We start from the raw sequence: 13748 nt of genomic DNA on the forward strand, positions 1-13748 counted from the left end.
ACAGCTGTCAGCTGAGTATCCCAGCTGCCAAGAAGTCCCTGGAAGAAGGAAGCCATCTCTCCAATAACAGGTCAATCAATGAGAAGTGACTTACTAATAGAATTTTAGTGACCTCTTACTTAGCTAAGAATCCCCACCCCCCAATAAGTTAAGGAAAAGATTCATTTTGCTGAAATTATTGAAACCTATCTTTTTTAACATCTTTATACAATGCTTACCTTTCTCTGCAGCGTTCTATATGACTCCTCACATATTAAGTATTTTGAGATGCTAGAAATATGCACACAGTAACTGAACATAATTTTTGAAACACTGCTGTATCTTACCTAAACCTGATGATGAAGAAACACTTCCTGTAATGGAAGATGTTTCAATTTGGTCTGTCAATAGTCCTTCCATTAAAGGTAAAGATAATTCAGATGAAGGAACAGATGAATCATAGATTCCAGAATCTCGAGGCATATCTTTAAGATTTGAAGCTTTAACAACATGTAACAACGGCTGAAGAACAGAGCTGCCACCACCTTGAATGTCCTGAGTTTCTATATCTTCTCCAAGGTTTAAGTGCTGAATTATACAGTGAGAGTCTGAATTCCCCGCTGAAATATTTACATCTGTTTTCAGGTAAAAATCGCCATCCATCACCTGTTTAGTCACCAAGTCATTTAAAACCAAGCCTGAATCAAATTTTTCCATGACAGGCTCCGAGTAATGTAAAGAAGGTGGAGGGAAGGGAATAAATTGTTTCTCAAACCAGTCTGGTTCCTGATCAATGAACTGATGCATATTGCAAATGGCAACATAAAGGGACCTCCCAGATTTGCTCCTGAAATAATTCCTTTTACTAATGTTAACAGGAAACACCTCTGAATCCTGTACACTAAGATCTCTGGAGTGTAAATGCGAATACAGCTGAGGGAGATTGTCCATGAGTTTGTATTTTGTACTTAGATCCAGAATACCAGGGATGTCTCCTTCACAGGAGTAATCAAAGTAGACTGCAATGAACTTGCAGAGGTCATTTGAATTCTGCTTTGCTTGACGAAGCTTCTCTGCAACAGTCAACACAGCAAACAGAAAGAGTTCTCCTCTTCCTGCATCTTTGGTTATCCCTCTGTGTTTCCAGTTCTTTTTTTCAACGAAGTATTTCATTCCCTTGGAACACACAATGATGATAAACTGGGACTCGTTTATTTTTTTAATAAGCCATTCTTTCTGACCTTCTTTACAAATTTTTAGATCTTCCCACAAATCTAGAGCCACCTGGAAAAGAACAGAACATTCTGGTTGATATGCATTATAAGATATATTTGCTAATAAAATTTAAATGAGTTATACTCAGTGAGTCAGCTTGTATTTATCTGACAGTTGAGAATTAATGATTAATTTAACTACAGCTTGTCTCTGATACAAATACAAGCTGTTTTAAAAGAGAAATAAGTAATAATTAACAAAGCATTGACAGCGGACAACCTGGAATCAATGATACTAACTATGTCAGTAGTTATTTCCCAAAATAAGCAAGGCCTCACATTCATACTAAACTTGGCTTGCAGGCTGAATATTTCAGTGGGCTAAGGAAGTAGGTGAATTGCTAAGGTAAAAAGGAGAACCTTCTGGACTTTTTTTTTTAAAACAAGAATGCTACTTACTATATGAACCCATTTTGCTGCTTACTTATTACATACCTAATTATACCCATGTTATGTATAAATTTATGGAATCAACAAGTAACAGTGCAAAGCCAGGTAGTTGAATGTAAACTGGTTCCTTAAAAAATAAAACCACTATGGATTTGGTACATCGCAATATTTCTCAGGGAATAAAAAGAATATAGAAAATGTGGCTGGACCAAGTAATTTACTATTTACTTATCTGATCAAATTAGATATCATCAATCCAGATTAAACAATATATTGTGCATGCCTCAAACAATGTAACTGTTGTATGTTTGGATTCTTAATGTGCTGAATGTGAAAGAAATCCATATTCATTTATCATGTTTTTCATATTAATGAAATCTGATGCCAAGAATTTTCATATCTAGATACAAACATAATTAGTGCCTGTAACATCAAGCCCTTTCAGTTAGGCTGCAAAACAGCAGCAGCTTATCTCTGATAAGAAAGCTCTGAAAATTTAATCATAAGTGTTTTTTTATTTTGTACTTTGTCAAATTTTCTGAACATTCAACATGGTCTGAAATGTCTGTGTACACCAAGATGAAGGGCACAATGCTTAATCTCATGAAAGAAAGAATGAGCAGGAGAATAACAGAAAAAAATAGATGCAAAAGACTTCTGTAATAGATACACATCAACACTATTTATAAAGTCTTCTCTCAAGCATTCTTCCAGAAAACAAAGTATTTTTGCTCTGCTACCTCACCCATAACAGAGCGGAAAACTTTGCCATGTCAGAAGACAGAGAGTAGGTGGATGCCTAGAACACAAGGACTCATGAAAACTGTTATCGCAGAGTCAGCTACAAGAACAAAGTAATCATGCCTGAAGTGGTCAGGCAGTTGGACCAGATGATCATTGTAGGTCCCCTCCAACTGAACTATTCTATTCTATGCATGGGGAAGAGAAGTCACTTTACAGCTGCTTGGGACATACTCTGACACTACCTGTACAATGCAGGTAGTTTTTCTTTTGTGTCTGTTTTTGTTTCTGTTCTTCAAAACACTGGCTGATCTCCTATCTGTGAGAAAGGATTTTTAGTATGGCCATGTTATTATTTTAAATGACTGTTAAATGCCACTGGTTTTGTCCTTTATGAGGAAACATTCCAATTCAATGTGAAAAATGGTTGTGCAACTGTTCCATTATGCATTGAGCACCACTTTTTTGTACTAAACTCCACAGCTTTAACAATAACACATATTATTTCTGTATGTAGACGCTATCAATATTTTGTTATATAAATCTTAAATGATGCCTCATACCATGTGTTCCATGATACACAGTTATAGCAATAACAGCTCACCTTGACACTATTTCAAAGAAGTATGGTGTAGCAGGGCTAAAGTACATCTCTAAAAAGGGGATTTAAGTAAGTTACCTATAAAACACCTTACCTGAACTATTTTAAACATTATGAATGAATTGTGGACATGCCCCAACATGAGAGGCATCGATTATGTTACTGTGTGTGGCCACTAGAGGCCAGACTTGCTGTATAGTTCAAAAACTAGTTCCCATTCACATTTAAAATCACGGTGGCAGGAAATGCAGCAAAAATAGATTAACAATTGTCTTGCCTTTTTACAGTTGAAAAGTGAAAGACTGGCCACGTATTGATTATATTTTAGAAAGCAGTCTGAGATTCTAAGCCTAGTCGTTCAAAGTAACAATTTGAATGTCTTTCTCATAGCTTTAAATCAAAAACAAGAAAAAGACATGCTGATTTTACAGCATTAATGGAACAGAAGGGAAGTTAAAAAAAATTAAAATCAATAAAAATTAATACATAATGACAACAATTAATCCTAATTACATAGATTTTGCTCTATGAGTAGGAGTTTTGATACATTCAACTACTTTAAAATTACAATATAAAACATCTTTTAGGATTACTGAAGTGTATCAGGTAGACACCAATACCTCTTTGTGGCTGCTGACTATAAAGATGCAAGACCTACTTAACAGAAAAAGCAGTTAATATGAAACAAGCTAAACATGACTGAATGAAAGTCCTGGAACCAATACAGTACACATTTTCCACTACTTTTTTTTTTTTTTTTTTTTTTTTTACATGGGCTATGATCTGTTCCTTTTCCCTAAGTAAAGGAAATGTATAAAGCCAATATCTAGAAAAATAATGAAAGTTATCTCTGTGGAGAGATTGAAATACCTCACTTTCAAGCACATAATTATTACAAATTTTGAGGGTGCTGTTTCAATTACGGAAACACTGTTTACAGAAGAAATGAGTTTACCTCACAGCCACAAAAGTCCTGAAGAAAATAAGCAAAGCATTGGATGACGTTAACGTGTTTCTGGCAATCTTTACTGGAATAGCAGATGAACACTTTTGGCCGGGGACGAAGTCTTTCCACATGGAGACCTGCAGCATATGCTGAAGATTCTGAGCTCTCCTCATCTAGATGGGAATATATATTTTCTAGATTGGAAGAAAGAAAGAGAGTTCACACTATAAAGCTTGGTTTTGTTCGGGTTTTGTGGGGTTTGTTTTGGTTTGGGGTTTTTTTTAAACTTTTGTAGGCATGTTACTAATGCATACAGTAATGACTTTTTTCATAAGAGATTCCTTTCCTTTCCAGCCTGAAAAACAAAAGTTGCACATGCTCTATTTATCCAGCTTATGAGTTGCTACATATGTGGAAAAAACTTTGAAAGTGAAATGTGCAATTATTACTGTACAATTCAGCAAACTCAAGAAAGGTTTATTTTTATAAATAGTGAGCTTGTTTCAATTCTATCCAGCTTCAACAGTCTTCACCTCTCTGTTCAAATAGTATAAGCCTTAAAGATGTATCATCATCAAGAGCTCCCTGTATAACGGTCTTATTTAAAAAAAAAAACAAAAAAACAAAACTACAACACAAGCCAGGTAAGAATATTAAACTCCAGGAACACAGATCCCTTCAGAATATCATATAGTATCTCTCTGGTGTATATAGACACACACACATTTGGACATTAATTTGACATTAATTTGAATTAGGATATGATTAATTTAAATCAAAATAGCTATTAGTGTTTCTTTCCTTGTATAGATGTTTTTATGCTGGAACATAAAAGGCTGGCTTTACACCAGACTAATTCAATCTAATTCTACAGTTGATTAAACTAATTTGGAATAAAGCATGAGTATTTCAAAACAAGAATATCCATCTAGGGATTTAATTTAGAACAATTCAAAAGGAATAGCTATTCTGGAACAACTCTCTCTGTAGACAAATCCTTACTGATTTGTCTGGGTTTTGTGTTGGAACTGTGCTAGCTATGAGCAAAGGGATAGCTACAGAAGACCAGAAGGTAAAAGGATTTAACCCAGATGGCATATAGCGCTTGCAGTATACCTCAATGCCAAAATTCAGATGGATAACACAGATATGTGAGGTTTGGGGAAGTAATCTCTTTTTCCATATCCATGAAACCGCATGATTCCCTAGATTCTACAAAAAATGCCAATTGATTTTAACATCTCAATGTTTAACAAGCGTGGCTTGCCAGCTCCTGGACACAGTGGAGAGAGAAGTCAGCAAAGAGGGATGGAATCTCATTTAGAGAAACATCTGCAAGTAAGTCTTCGAAAGAGTAAATTTAGGAAGATGGCTTAGGATGAAGTGTAAAGGCAACTTCCAGGAAAGTGAGCAAATCTGGAATAATAGATACAGGTAGTATTCCAGAGAGTGCTGAGAATTGTATTGTATCACATGGCTTTACTTTCCTTCTCATTTAAAATAAATATGAATTAGACATTTCTGAGTTAAATAAGGGAATGTTTAAAATATATCAATTTACAGATCCATTTGTATTCTACATGGTCATGTAGTACTTTCACAAATAAAATGAAACCCAAAACGAAAAATACTTCCCAACAGCAATTTTGTTCTCTTCTTTCTACAGTGAAGTCTTGATTTGTGATACAATACTTTCTGTGGCAACAAATTACCATCAAGCACTGATTAAGAATTTGCTACAAGTTTCAACACACAAAAAAAGCTGTGGGCAATAAGGAGAGTGAAGTAGAAAAGAAAAGAAAGCTCTTCAGACAAAGGTATTTCTGGAACAAACCTACCAGTTAAGACTTTTTTGGTTGCAACAGTGCATCTTTAAGTGGAAGTCTGTATTGAATAAACCCTCTTACCTTGCTGTTTCTTGCGGCACATCACTGTGAAAAGCGTTGCAAATGCTGAAATGACAACTAATGGGACTGTAATGGCAATAGCTCTTATTGGTCCAGCCCACGGAGAATGTACTTGAAAAATAAAGCAGAATTAGCCATAAAAAAATAAGCTATATGATAATTATCTAATCAAATCTTCACACTGGGAATGTAAAACTGCTGCAGTACACTATTAGCAGGTAATTCTCAAATATCCAGTAGAATCAAACATCATCATCATGTTCTGCTCCATTTTAAATTGGTTTTATGCTGACTGTCTCCATCACCACAGCATTAGAGCAACTAACACAAGTATCAAGTGCTGCATACCAACTCATACTTCCCCCCGTAAGAACTTTACACAAAGTGTAGTTTTGGTAAGATATGCAATAGTCATTTGGACCCGACAGATTTTTATTCCAGGGTGCTGAACTAGCCACTTAGAAACAACTCTCTTCCTGCACAGATTATCTTTAGCAATGTGCATTAGGATTCAGTCCATTTTGCCCATTGCCTTCATCTGAGGCTATGTTTTGTGTCTGCAGTTACATTCTGAAATCCCTACTTAGCTTCTCAATAACTGGTCTTATCCACAGACATGCTAAGCATTCACCTGACAGGTTTTCTAGACTGCTTGATTTGACTTCAGTGCTGAAGTACATAGGCAGGTAACACATTTAGGCTGCTCTCTCAGTTTCACTACATTATTTCCACACTACTGCATGCATAAGTTGCATGCAATTAAGATACAGACTATGATTCTTCATATCCATATATACAACAAAAGTGACTTTCCCACACAGATTTCCAATGACATATTGATCTAAACTACTAAATATAAATGTACAGACAGGCAGATGCGTATGTACGAGTGTGCACGTCTGCTCTTTTTTCCTTAGGTCAAAAAATCACAGCACAATTGCCTCAGTAGCCTTGATTATGGCAAACAGACACAGGTCAAATCGAGATTTGTTTCCAACATAATTAAAACAATCTAAATTAATAAGGTAAATACTGTATACTGTTTAAAAAACAAAATTCATACCTGGTTTTAGCGCATAGTGCATTGTTTTCCTTGTTGTATTAGTGTCATCAACCAGCTTTGAAAAGTAAAAGTTGAATGTTATTTTGTGGATATTTAATTTTGTTTATTTTTGCAATACATAAACTATAACAGCTTTCATGACCAAATGTGAAGACACTTACTGTTCAAAAAGTTAAAATTAAAGAGCACCACAAACTAGTAATTAGTGAAATCACCTTTGTTGGTACATAGTTTAATGTTGTAACATTAATTTTCAGAGTTCACATACTGTCACCATCAAGAGAAATACACAGCTTTTAAGTGTAGTAAAAATTGACCAAACTACTGAATTCCAACTAAAAAAGTCGAAGTCCAAGAATTACACAGGCCCACAACTTTACTTGAAGGCACAGATGAAACTGCTATGCACTCAGGGAAGCAAAGCTACGGAAAGGTCAAGAACAATCTGTATAAAAACCTTTACTTGCCCAACGTATTTCAGTAGGGATGTGAGGTCCAATTTTACTAGAGTATAACCTGAAATACTTTAATTTCAGTTAATTTCTCCATTAACATACTCATTTAGCTGTTGTACAAATGGCTATTTAGAAATATTACCTCAATTATATAATCCCCTGGAGACACATTCTGAAGAGTACAACTTGTAGTATCTGTATTTTGCTCCTACATCAAAGAAAGAGAATACTTTGCAAGCCATTCACATACTTTTAAAACCTAATAAAATATACATTCACATTGATTTAGAAATAAACAGTGCCCTCCTGTATTAAGACACCTTAAACCAGCAAAACTAAGTCTCTCCATTCAAATATGCAAGGACTACAATCCTCTGCCTGCAGAACTAAAATATGATTAATTAAAAAAACCAAACAAACAAACAAAAAAACAACTTAAAAGTTTGGTCTAATATATAAACTCTACATTATGCCCTGGAGCTCCCTAGCTTTCAGAGACTTCGGATGAAAGGTTGACCACTGAGAACAAACTTACCGCTGAATACTAACCAAAGTTAAGGAAAATAATACAGCAAATTGCAGCTCCCATAATAAGATTTAGGCACACAGCTGTACAAAAATCACAGAGAGCCTAATGCCATGCACAAACTAAAATGACGGCTATCTTGTGATACCATCTCAGATGGGTAATCTATAAAGTGATCAAATTTGGTGCAAAGGTGAAATAAAAAAGTAAAAAAATAATATGTATAACAAACATAATAAAACTGCAGTTTGAAGTACTAATTAGTTGTAGTGTCTTCGAGAGAACAGTCTCCTCCCATTTGCTTATACTATCCAGCTCCAATGGAGCCCTCAAGCCTGGTTTTGACTGATGAGTGCTATCACAATACAATTATTATTTACATAAAAAGTACCAAATAGTTTAAAAATTTTAAAACTGATAGCATTCTATACTATATTAAGTTTTTAAGGTTTCTGTAAAACCTTAGAACATCTAATGTTAATAGGTTTTGTGCTTGTAAGAGTTGCAAAACTCAGCGACATACCTGCTTGCAGGTCTTTTGTTTAAATGGCCCTTCATGCTTAAGTTTGTAGTGAAGAAAGTAGTATCTAAACCCAAAGTTGTGAGGTGCATGATCAAAGGACACTTGCATGTTAAAACCCTGCTGGGTAACATTCAGGTTCCTTGGCTTCCAGTCTGTCAGAAGAGATATTAATGAATTAGAAAAAAAGTGGCTCTTCAAGTAAAGTACCTTGTTGTAAGATGAATATACAGAAAGTATTACACTTTACTTACAAGGTTTGCAGACAAGGTTTTCTGGCTGTAGCAACAATTCACATGCTACAAATACACACAAAAATTATTAATGATACAGTATCAAAATGCTATGCTATGCAAACAGAAAAAAGGAGGGCAAAAGAAGAGAGTTCATCATTTTGAAGACAATACCCCCATTTCTTTCCCAGTCTCTAATATGCATGGAGTAAATATACTTTGCAAACTTAGCTGCTTTGTTATGATTTCAAGTCCCTTCTCATCTTTATATGCGAAACACAAGTTCATTAATTTGAAAATAGCATTCCTTAGTGAGACAAAAGGGATAGCACCAGGGACAGCACAGCAGGAGGAAGTTGAAACTAGCCTTAAATACATTTACTCCAAGTAAATAAGCATGCTGAGCACTATTACAAAGACAAACTACGGTCTGCATCAACAGACAGACTTGAAAATATTTTAAGAAAGTTTAATGGGGAAAAAAACCCCTAAGCAGGACAAATATCAACATTTCACTCCAAAAGGTACTTGCAGTTTCTCATTATACAGTTTAAGCACTGAGGAGCTTATTCAAGTTTCTTCTAACTCCAATGAGAACTGCTATGTAATTTTGAGAAATTCAACCTGATTTGTTGCTATCTAATTTTATATATACTCATCTCTAGATACCTGGTTTTGAAACCGTGATCTCAAAACTAAAAACAACCTGAGCTTCTTCACAATGTCCAGAGAGGAGAAGGAGCAAACCATGAGTCAAATGTTCCTGAGAACCATGGGAGTAATCCTGCTGTAAGCAAACATGAGGTAATCTCAGGCCTACCTGAGACTTTTCTTCTGGTTGTTGCCTAACACGTATTATCATACACCACATATTTATCTGCGGCATCCGAATTCTTTCTACGTTGCACCCAGATTTTCCTTCAAAGACTATGTCAGTAACTATCTCAACCCAGACTCAGCTAACATCTTCATCTACTACATTCCTTTGTTGGGAAAACTAAAAAGCTGGGGTGGGGGACGCACCCATTGGTGAAGAGATGATATGCGATACTATATTGTATGCAATACTTACGTCTAGTTCGGAAGAAAAATGGGTGGTAATTACTTTCATTTTTAATGGAAGGAAAAGGAACAATCTTTACAAAGTAATCTGTTTCAAACTTCAGATTTACAAAGGGCTGGGATTCCATTCCCTACAAAAAGACAAGATTGCAACATATTGTAAAAACAACTACTATAACTGAAAGTATCTTTCAAAACAAGCCCACAGTTTTGCAAACATAAGCAGAAATTAATACATTAAGAATCCTTTATCCACTCCTCCATTGCAAATGGACACAAGGGATCTCAAAACAGAGTTGGATGTGGACTATTACAGATGTGCACCTGTACTCCAGAGCCACCCAAATGACAGCTTCCAGTTTCAGGAAAGCTTCTATAGAAGGGGACTAGATCTGTCTCTAGAGCAACAACTATCACTAGTTTAAAGAGTAATACTTTTAGGAAGCGACTTGCATCCTAGTAAACAGCACATTGTGTATATGCTTAGACAGAGATAGATTTATATGCAGCATAGGAACACTTTCAAGACTACTCACACAATCAAGCAACAATGAAACTTTTCTTGAAACAAAGCACTTACTGTTCGTTTAAAACTGGGGCTGAGCTGCTTTGGATCTTTTAAAACCATCTGCTGGCATTGTCTTCCCTCTGATTTTAACTCCTCAAGTATTACTCGAAATCCTTTCAGGTATTCAATCCCTGCAAACAGCAGGGCATTTAAATAGAAGACTAATATTTCAAAATGCATAATGTGGTATTTTATGTAATTTGAATATATTTGTCTTTAAAAATAAAACTTACCATTCATATGAAATGCATTTGTGTTTTAATATCTGTTGTTGTACGTCAGTTCTTCCCGCATTTTCTATCTTGCCTATTTAGAATTCAATCTTTGGCAAAGGCTGCAATTACTACATACTTGTGTAATGCTTAGAGCAGAGGGGCCCACATCTCAGCTGGGGCTTCCAAATTATCACTGCAATGTAAGTTATCATTTCCTTCATCACCCTCAGGAATACTTTATAGTAACTTCACATTTCCATTATTAGCAATTAAATATAACATTTTGCTAGCAAATTATAGAAATACTCCTTTATAACATCTTCCTATCATTTCTGAGACTAGCAGATTAAAGTGATAGCCATTGTTACAACTTCTTTAGTTCTAGTATAGCACGGGATAACAGAAAACTTGACTTAAATGGAATGGAATTTATTCCAGTGCGTGAATACTTCCAGTTATTTGTAACTGATGCCAGAACTACACCCATTTTTTTCAAGTTACTCTAACACAACTAACTCTCAGCACAGTGTCTTTACATTTCTTTGCAATGTTCAAATCATGGAATTACTTCATTACATGACTAAACTGAGTCATGGTGATGCAAATGTCAGAGAACAATACCAGAGTGTTACCCTGTGATAGTTTTGTGGCTCAGGTATCAAAGTCACTGCATAGTTCTTCAAGACTAACTACCACTACTCCATCTAATCACATCTTTTCAGCAGCATTACAGATAGATATTTATCAGAATAGATATTTATCAAAGCCACAGCCACAGCCTTCGTAAGCTAAATGCTACATAAATCAAAATGGATTAATTTGAGTTTATGCTATGCTTGTCAAATTAAAAAAAAAAAAAAAATCCCAAATGTATGATTTACCACAGACCTCCTCTGTTTCACTAGTTTTCATGGTTTTGTGGGGTTTTTTTTAATGTTTTATAATTTTGTAGAAGATAAAGACCATGAGTTGCCCAATGTGTTCTTAATAATCCATAGAACAAAAGCACTATTTGTGCTTACATGAAGACCATGAAAGAGAAAGTGTTCAGCCTCCATGTTACCTGAGATGTTTCAACGGCAGTTCTGTCCTCACGCTTTCCAAAGGATTAACCTCTGATCATTACAAGAAAGAACACCAAGCTTTGTTTCCCATAGAGATTTGATTCATCCAGTCTGCAGCTAAAGATTATCAAACGCTTTCAACTGCAGTTTTGCAGAAACAAGTGTAATTTTCATATACTCTTTTAAACCCCAGAAATTAATTATTTTTTTTTATTTTAAAAATTATGAAAGCATGATTTAATACTGGGAGGCCACAAAAAAATGAGTTTTTCTTACCTAAAATGTTTGATTTAATAAATGCAGGTCTAGGCTAAAAAATTTATATCAAGTTTAATAAATACACATTTGCATTATTAGCTATATCTCATCATTTAGGATGCAATCCTACCACATAAATGGGAACTTCCAGCTCTCACTAAATCATAAGAAAAACCTGATTTAAAAGCTTTTTGAGGGAGTAGGAACCATGAAATATCAAGTTCAGACTCTGCTGTATGAGAAGAAGAACATGAAAAAAAACAAATTTCTGTTTTAATTTTGAAAACTGTATTGTGCTTAACTCTAACTAGAATTATTTCATTGTTATGGAAAAGCACCTTTGCATTTAAAATTCTTTAATGAAGTATTAAAAACATTCAAGAAGGAAACTCTACCTCTTATTTGCTAAACACCGGTGACTAAAAAAAATGAGTTTATATTAAGTTACTCTATTTAGGACCTCAATTAGTGTGAAGAAAAAGAAATTATGAGCAGGTGTTGCTACAGAGAGAGTGCACTATAGCACAGCAGTCTCCAAATTTTGTTGATCATGCACTCCTATCAACAAAAAAAATTTTGAGCACAAGCCCCCAGTATATTTATAAAATATACATAGGTACTACTGTGGTAATATATTAATGTACATTATAAAATATACACACACACAAAAAGCACGAGATAAAGATTAAAAACTACTTTAAAAATAATTTTATTAATGATATAAAAATTTTATTCCCACTTAATAATAATACATATTTTTGAGTGACAGCTATGTGATTGAACAGGCTTTGGTTTTTATTTTTTTTAAATCTTGGTTTAACACTTTATGATAAGGCAATTTGAAGGTCTGGTTCTAAGTTCAGTTAATTTCGTTACTTGGTTTTAATGGCTATCATAGCAGAAAAAAGAACCTCACAAAGATACATGGATCCAAATGAAGGAAGTGCATCATCGGCTGCATTTACTAAATCATGATACTCACTTTTCACTTTCATCCTCCAATTACACAAAGGTTTTTCTTGAAATTTGGCTAGTAAATTTCTATCTTCCCTGATGTCAGTTTTCTTGCAAACTAATCAGAATGTGTTGCATTTTTGTATTTTTAACAAATGGGTTCAAAACTCACTGAAACTCTGCATTCAGAAGATTTTTAAACAGGCTAGGAAATTCTGTTTCCTGATTTTTTAAGTGTAAAAACATGATAGTTTTATACGTGAGAAGGTGGCATTGTTTTCAGCAACAAAATCACATAACAAAGGAAACATTTCAAACATCCATTTTCAAAAAGCCCTTTCCATAGCATCAGTTCCTTTTGAAAAGCAGTTACTTCTCACTCATTGTTAAAATGTCACCTTTACCTTGAAGAGACACATTAAATGTGGTTTTGGTTTGGGTTTTGGTTTGGTTTTTTTTTTTTTTAAGTATCTGCTAGGTAGCAAGCATACTACTGACAGCAACTCGGCATCACAGAAAAGGTCAGCAAATTTGGAAGACTTGTCTTTTTGTCAAAGAAGAAAGCTTAACTCAAAGATTTAAGTTTGACAACTCTTAAGCACTTTACCAGAAGATAACCAGTGAACCTCCCAGTGGCACAAAAGATTTTCATGGTCACTGCCCATCTCATTACAAAGTACTGTAAAGATTCTAGTATTTAAACGTCTTGTTTTTATAAAACTAACCACTGATGACATCCTGTGCACTTCTGGCTCCAAATTCATTGCTGCAATAGTTTCCCTATGAATGATGCAATGACTGAATTTCACGTGTGGTGCTATCTCTGTAACGTTATGCCAGAATCCTTTTCATTCCGTAATTTCCACGTATTATTTCAGCCAGTTTTACTGTTGCAGGAAGAACAAGTGTTTCCCCAGTGGTATGTGGCTTTTTGTCTTTCACTATTGAGTAAGAAATCTCAAAAGAGAGTTCACAAAAAGAGGCTTCCAAAG

The 13748-nt window shown here is 34.8% G+C and overlaps 1 protein-coding gene across 3 annotated transcripts in view; it reads right to left on the reverse strand.

Moving 5' to 3' along the window:
• The window catches only part of IL17RD (interleukin 17 receptor D), a 75329-nt gene that overhangs the window by 5285 nt on the left and 56296 nt on the right, over positions 1-13748 (reverse strand). For 2 of the 3 annotated variants that reach the window (XM_052778247.1, XM_052778245.1), the window contains exons 4-12: positions 10278-10396; positions 9708-9828; positions 8657-8701; positions 8406-8557; positions 7499-7564; positions 6902-6956; positions 5839-5949; positions 3941-4125; positions 327-1263 (exon numbers count right to left, since the gene is read on the reverse strand). In XM_052778247.1, coding sequence (XP_052634207.1) covers positions 327-1263; positions 3941-4125; positions 5839-5949; positions 6902-6956; positions 7499-7564; positions 8406-8557; positions 8657-8701; positions 9708-9828; positions 10278-10325 — 1720 coding nt within the window. In that variant the 5' untranslated portion in view covers positions 10326-10396. The remainder of the gene's footprint in view (positions 1-326; positions 1264-3940; positions 4126-5838; positions 5950-6901; positions 6957-7498; positions 7565-8405; positions 8558-8656; positions 8702-9707; positions 9829-10277; positions 10397-13748) is intronic. The other variant, XM_052778246.1, reaches the window with a different exon arrangement.

This window comes from Harpia harpyja, chromosome Z (genome assembly GCF_026419915.1).
Source record: "Harpia harpyja isolate bHarHar1 chromosome Z, bHarHar1 primary haplotype, whole genome shotgun sequence".
NCBI lineage: Eukaryota > Metazoa > Chordata > Aves > Accipitriformes > Accipitridae > Harpia > Harpia harpyja.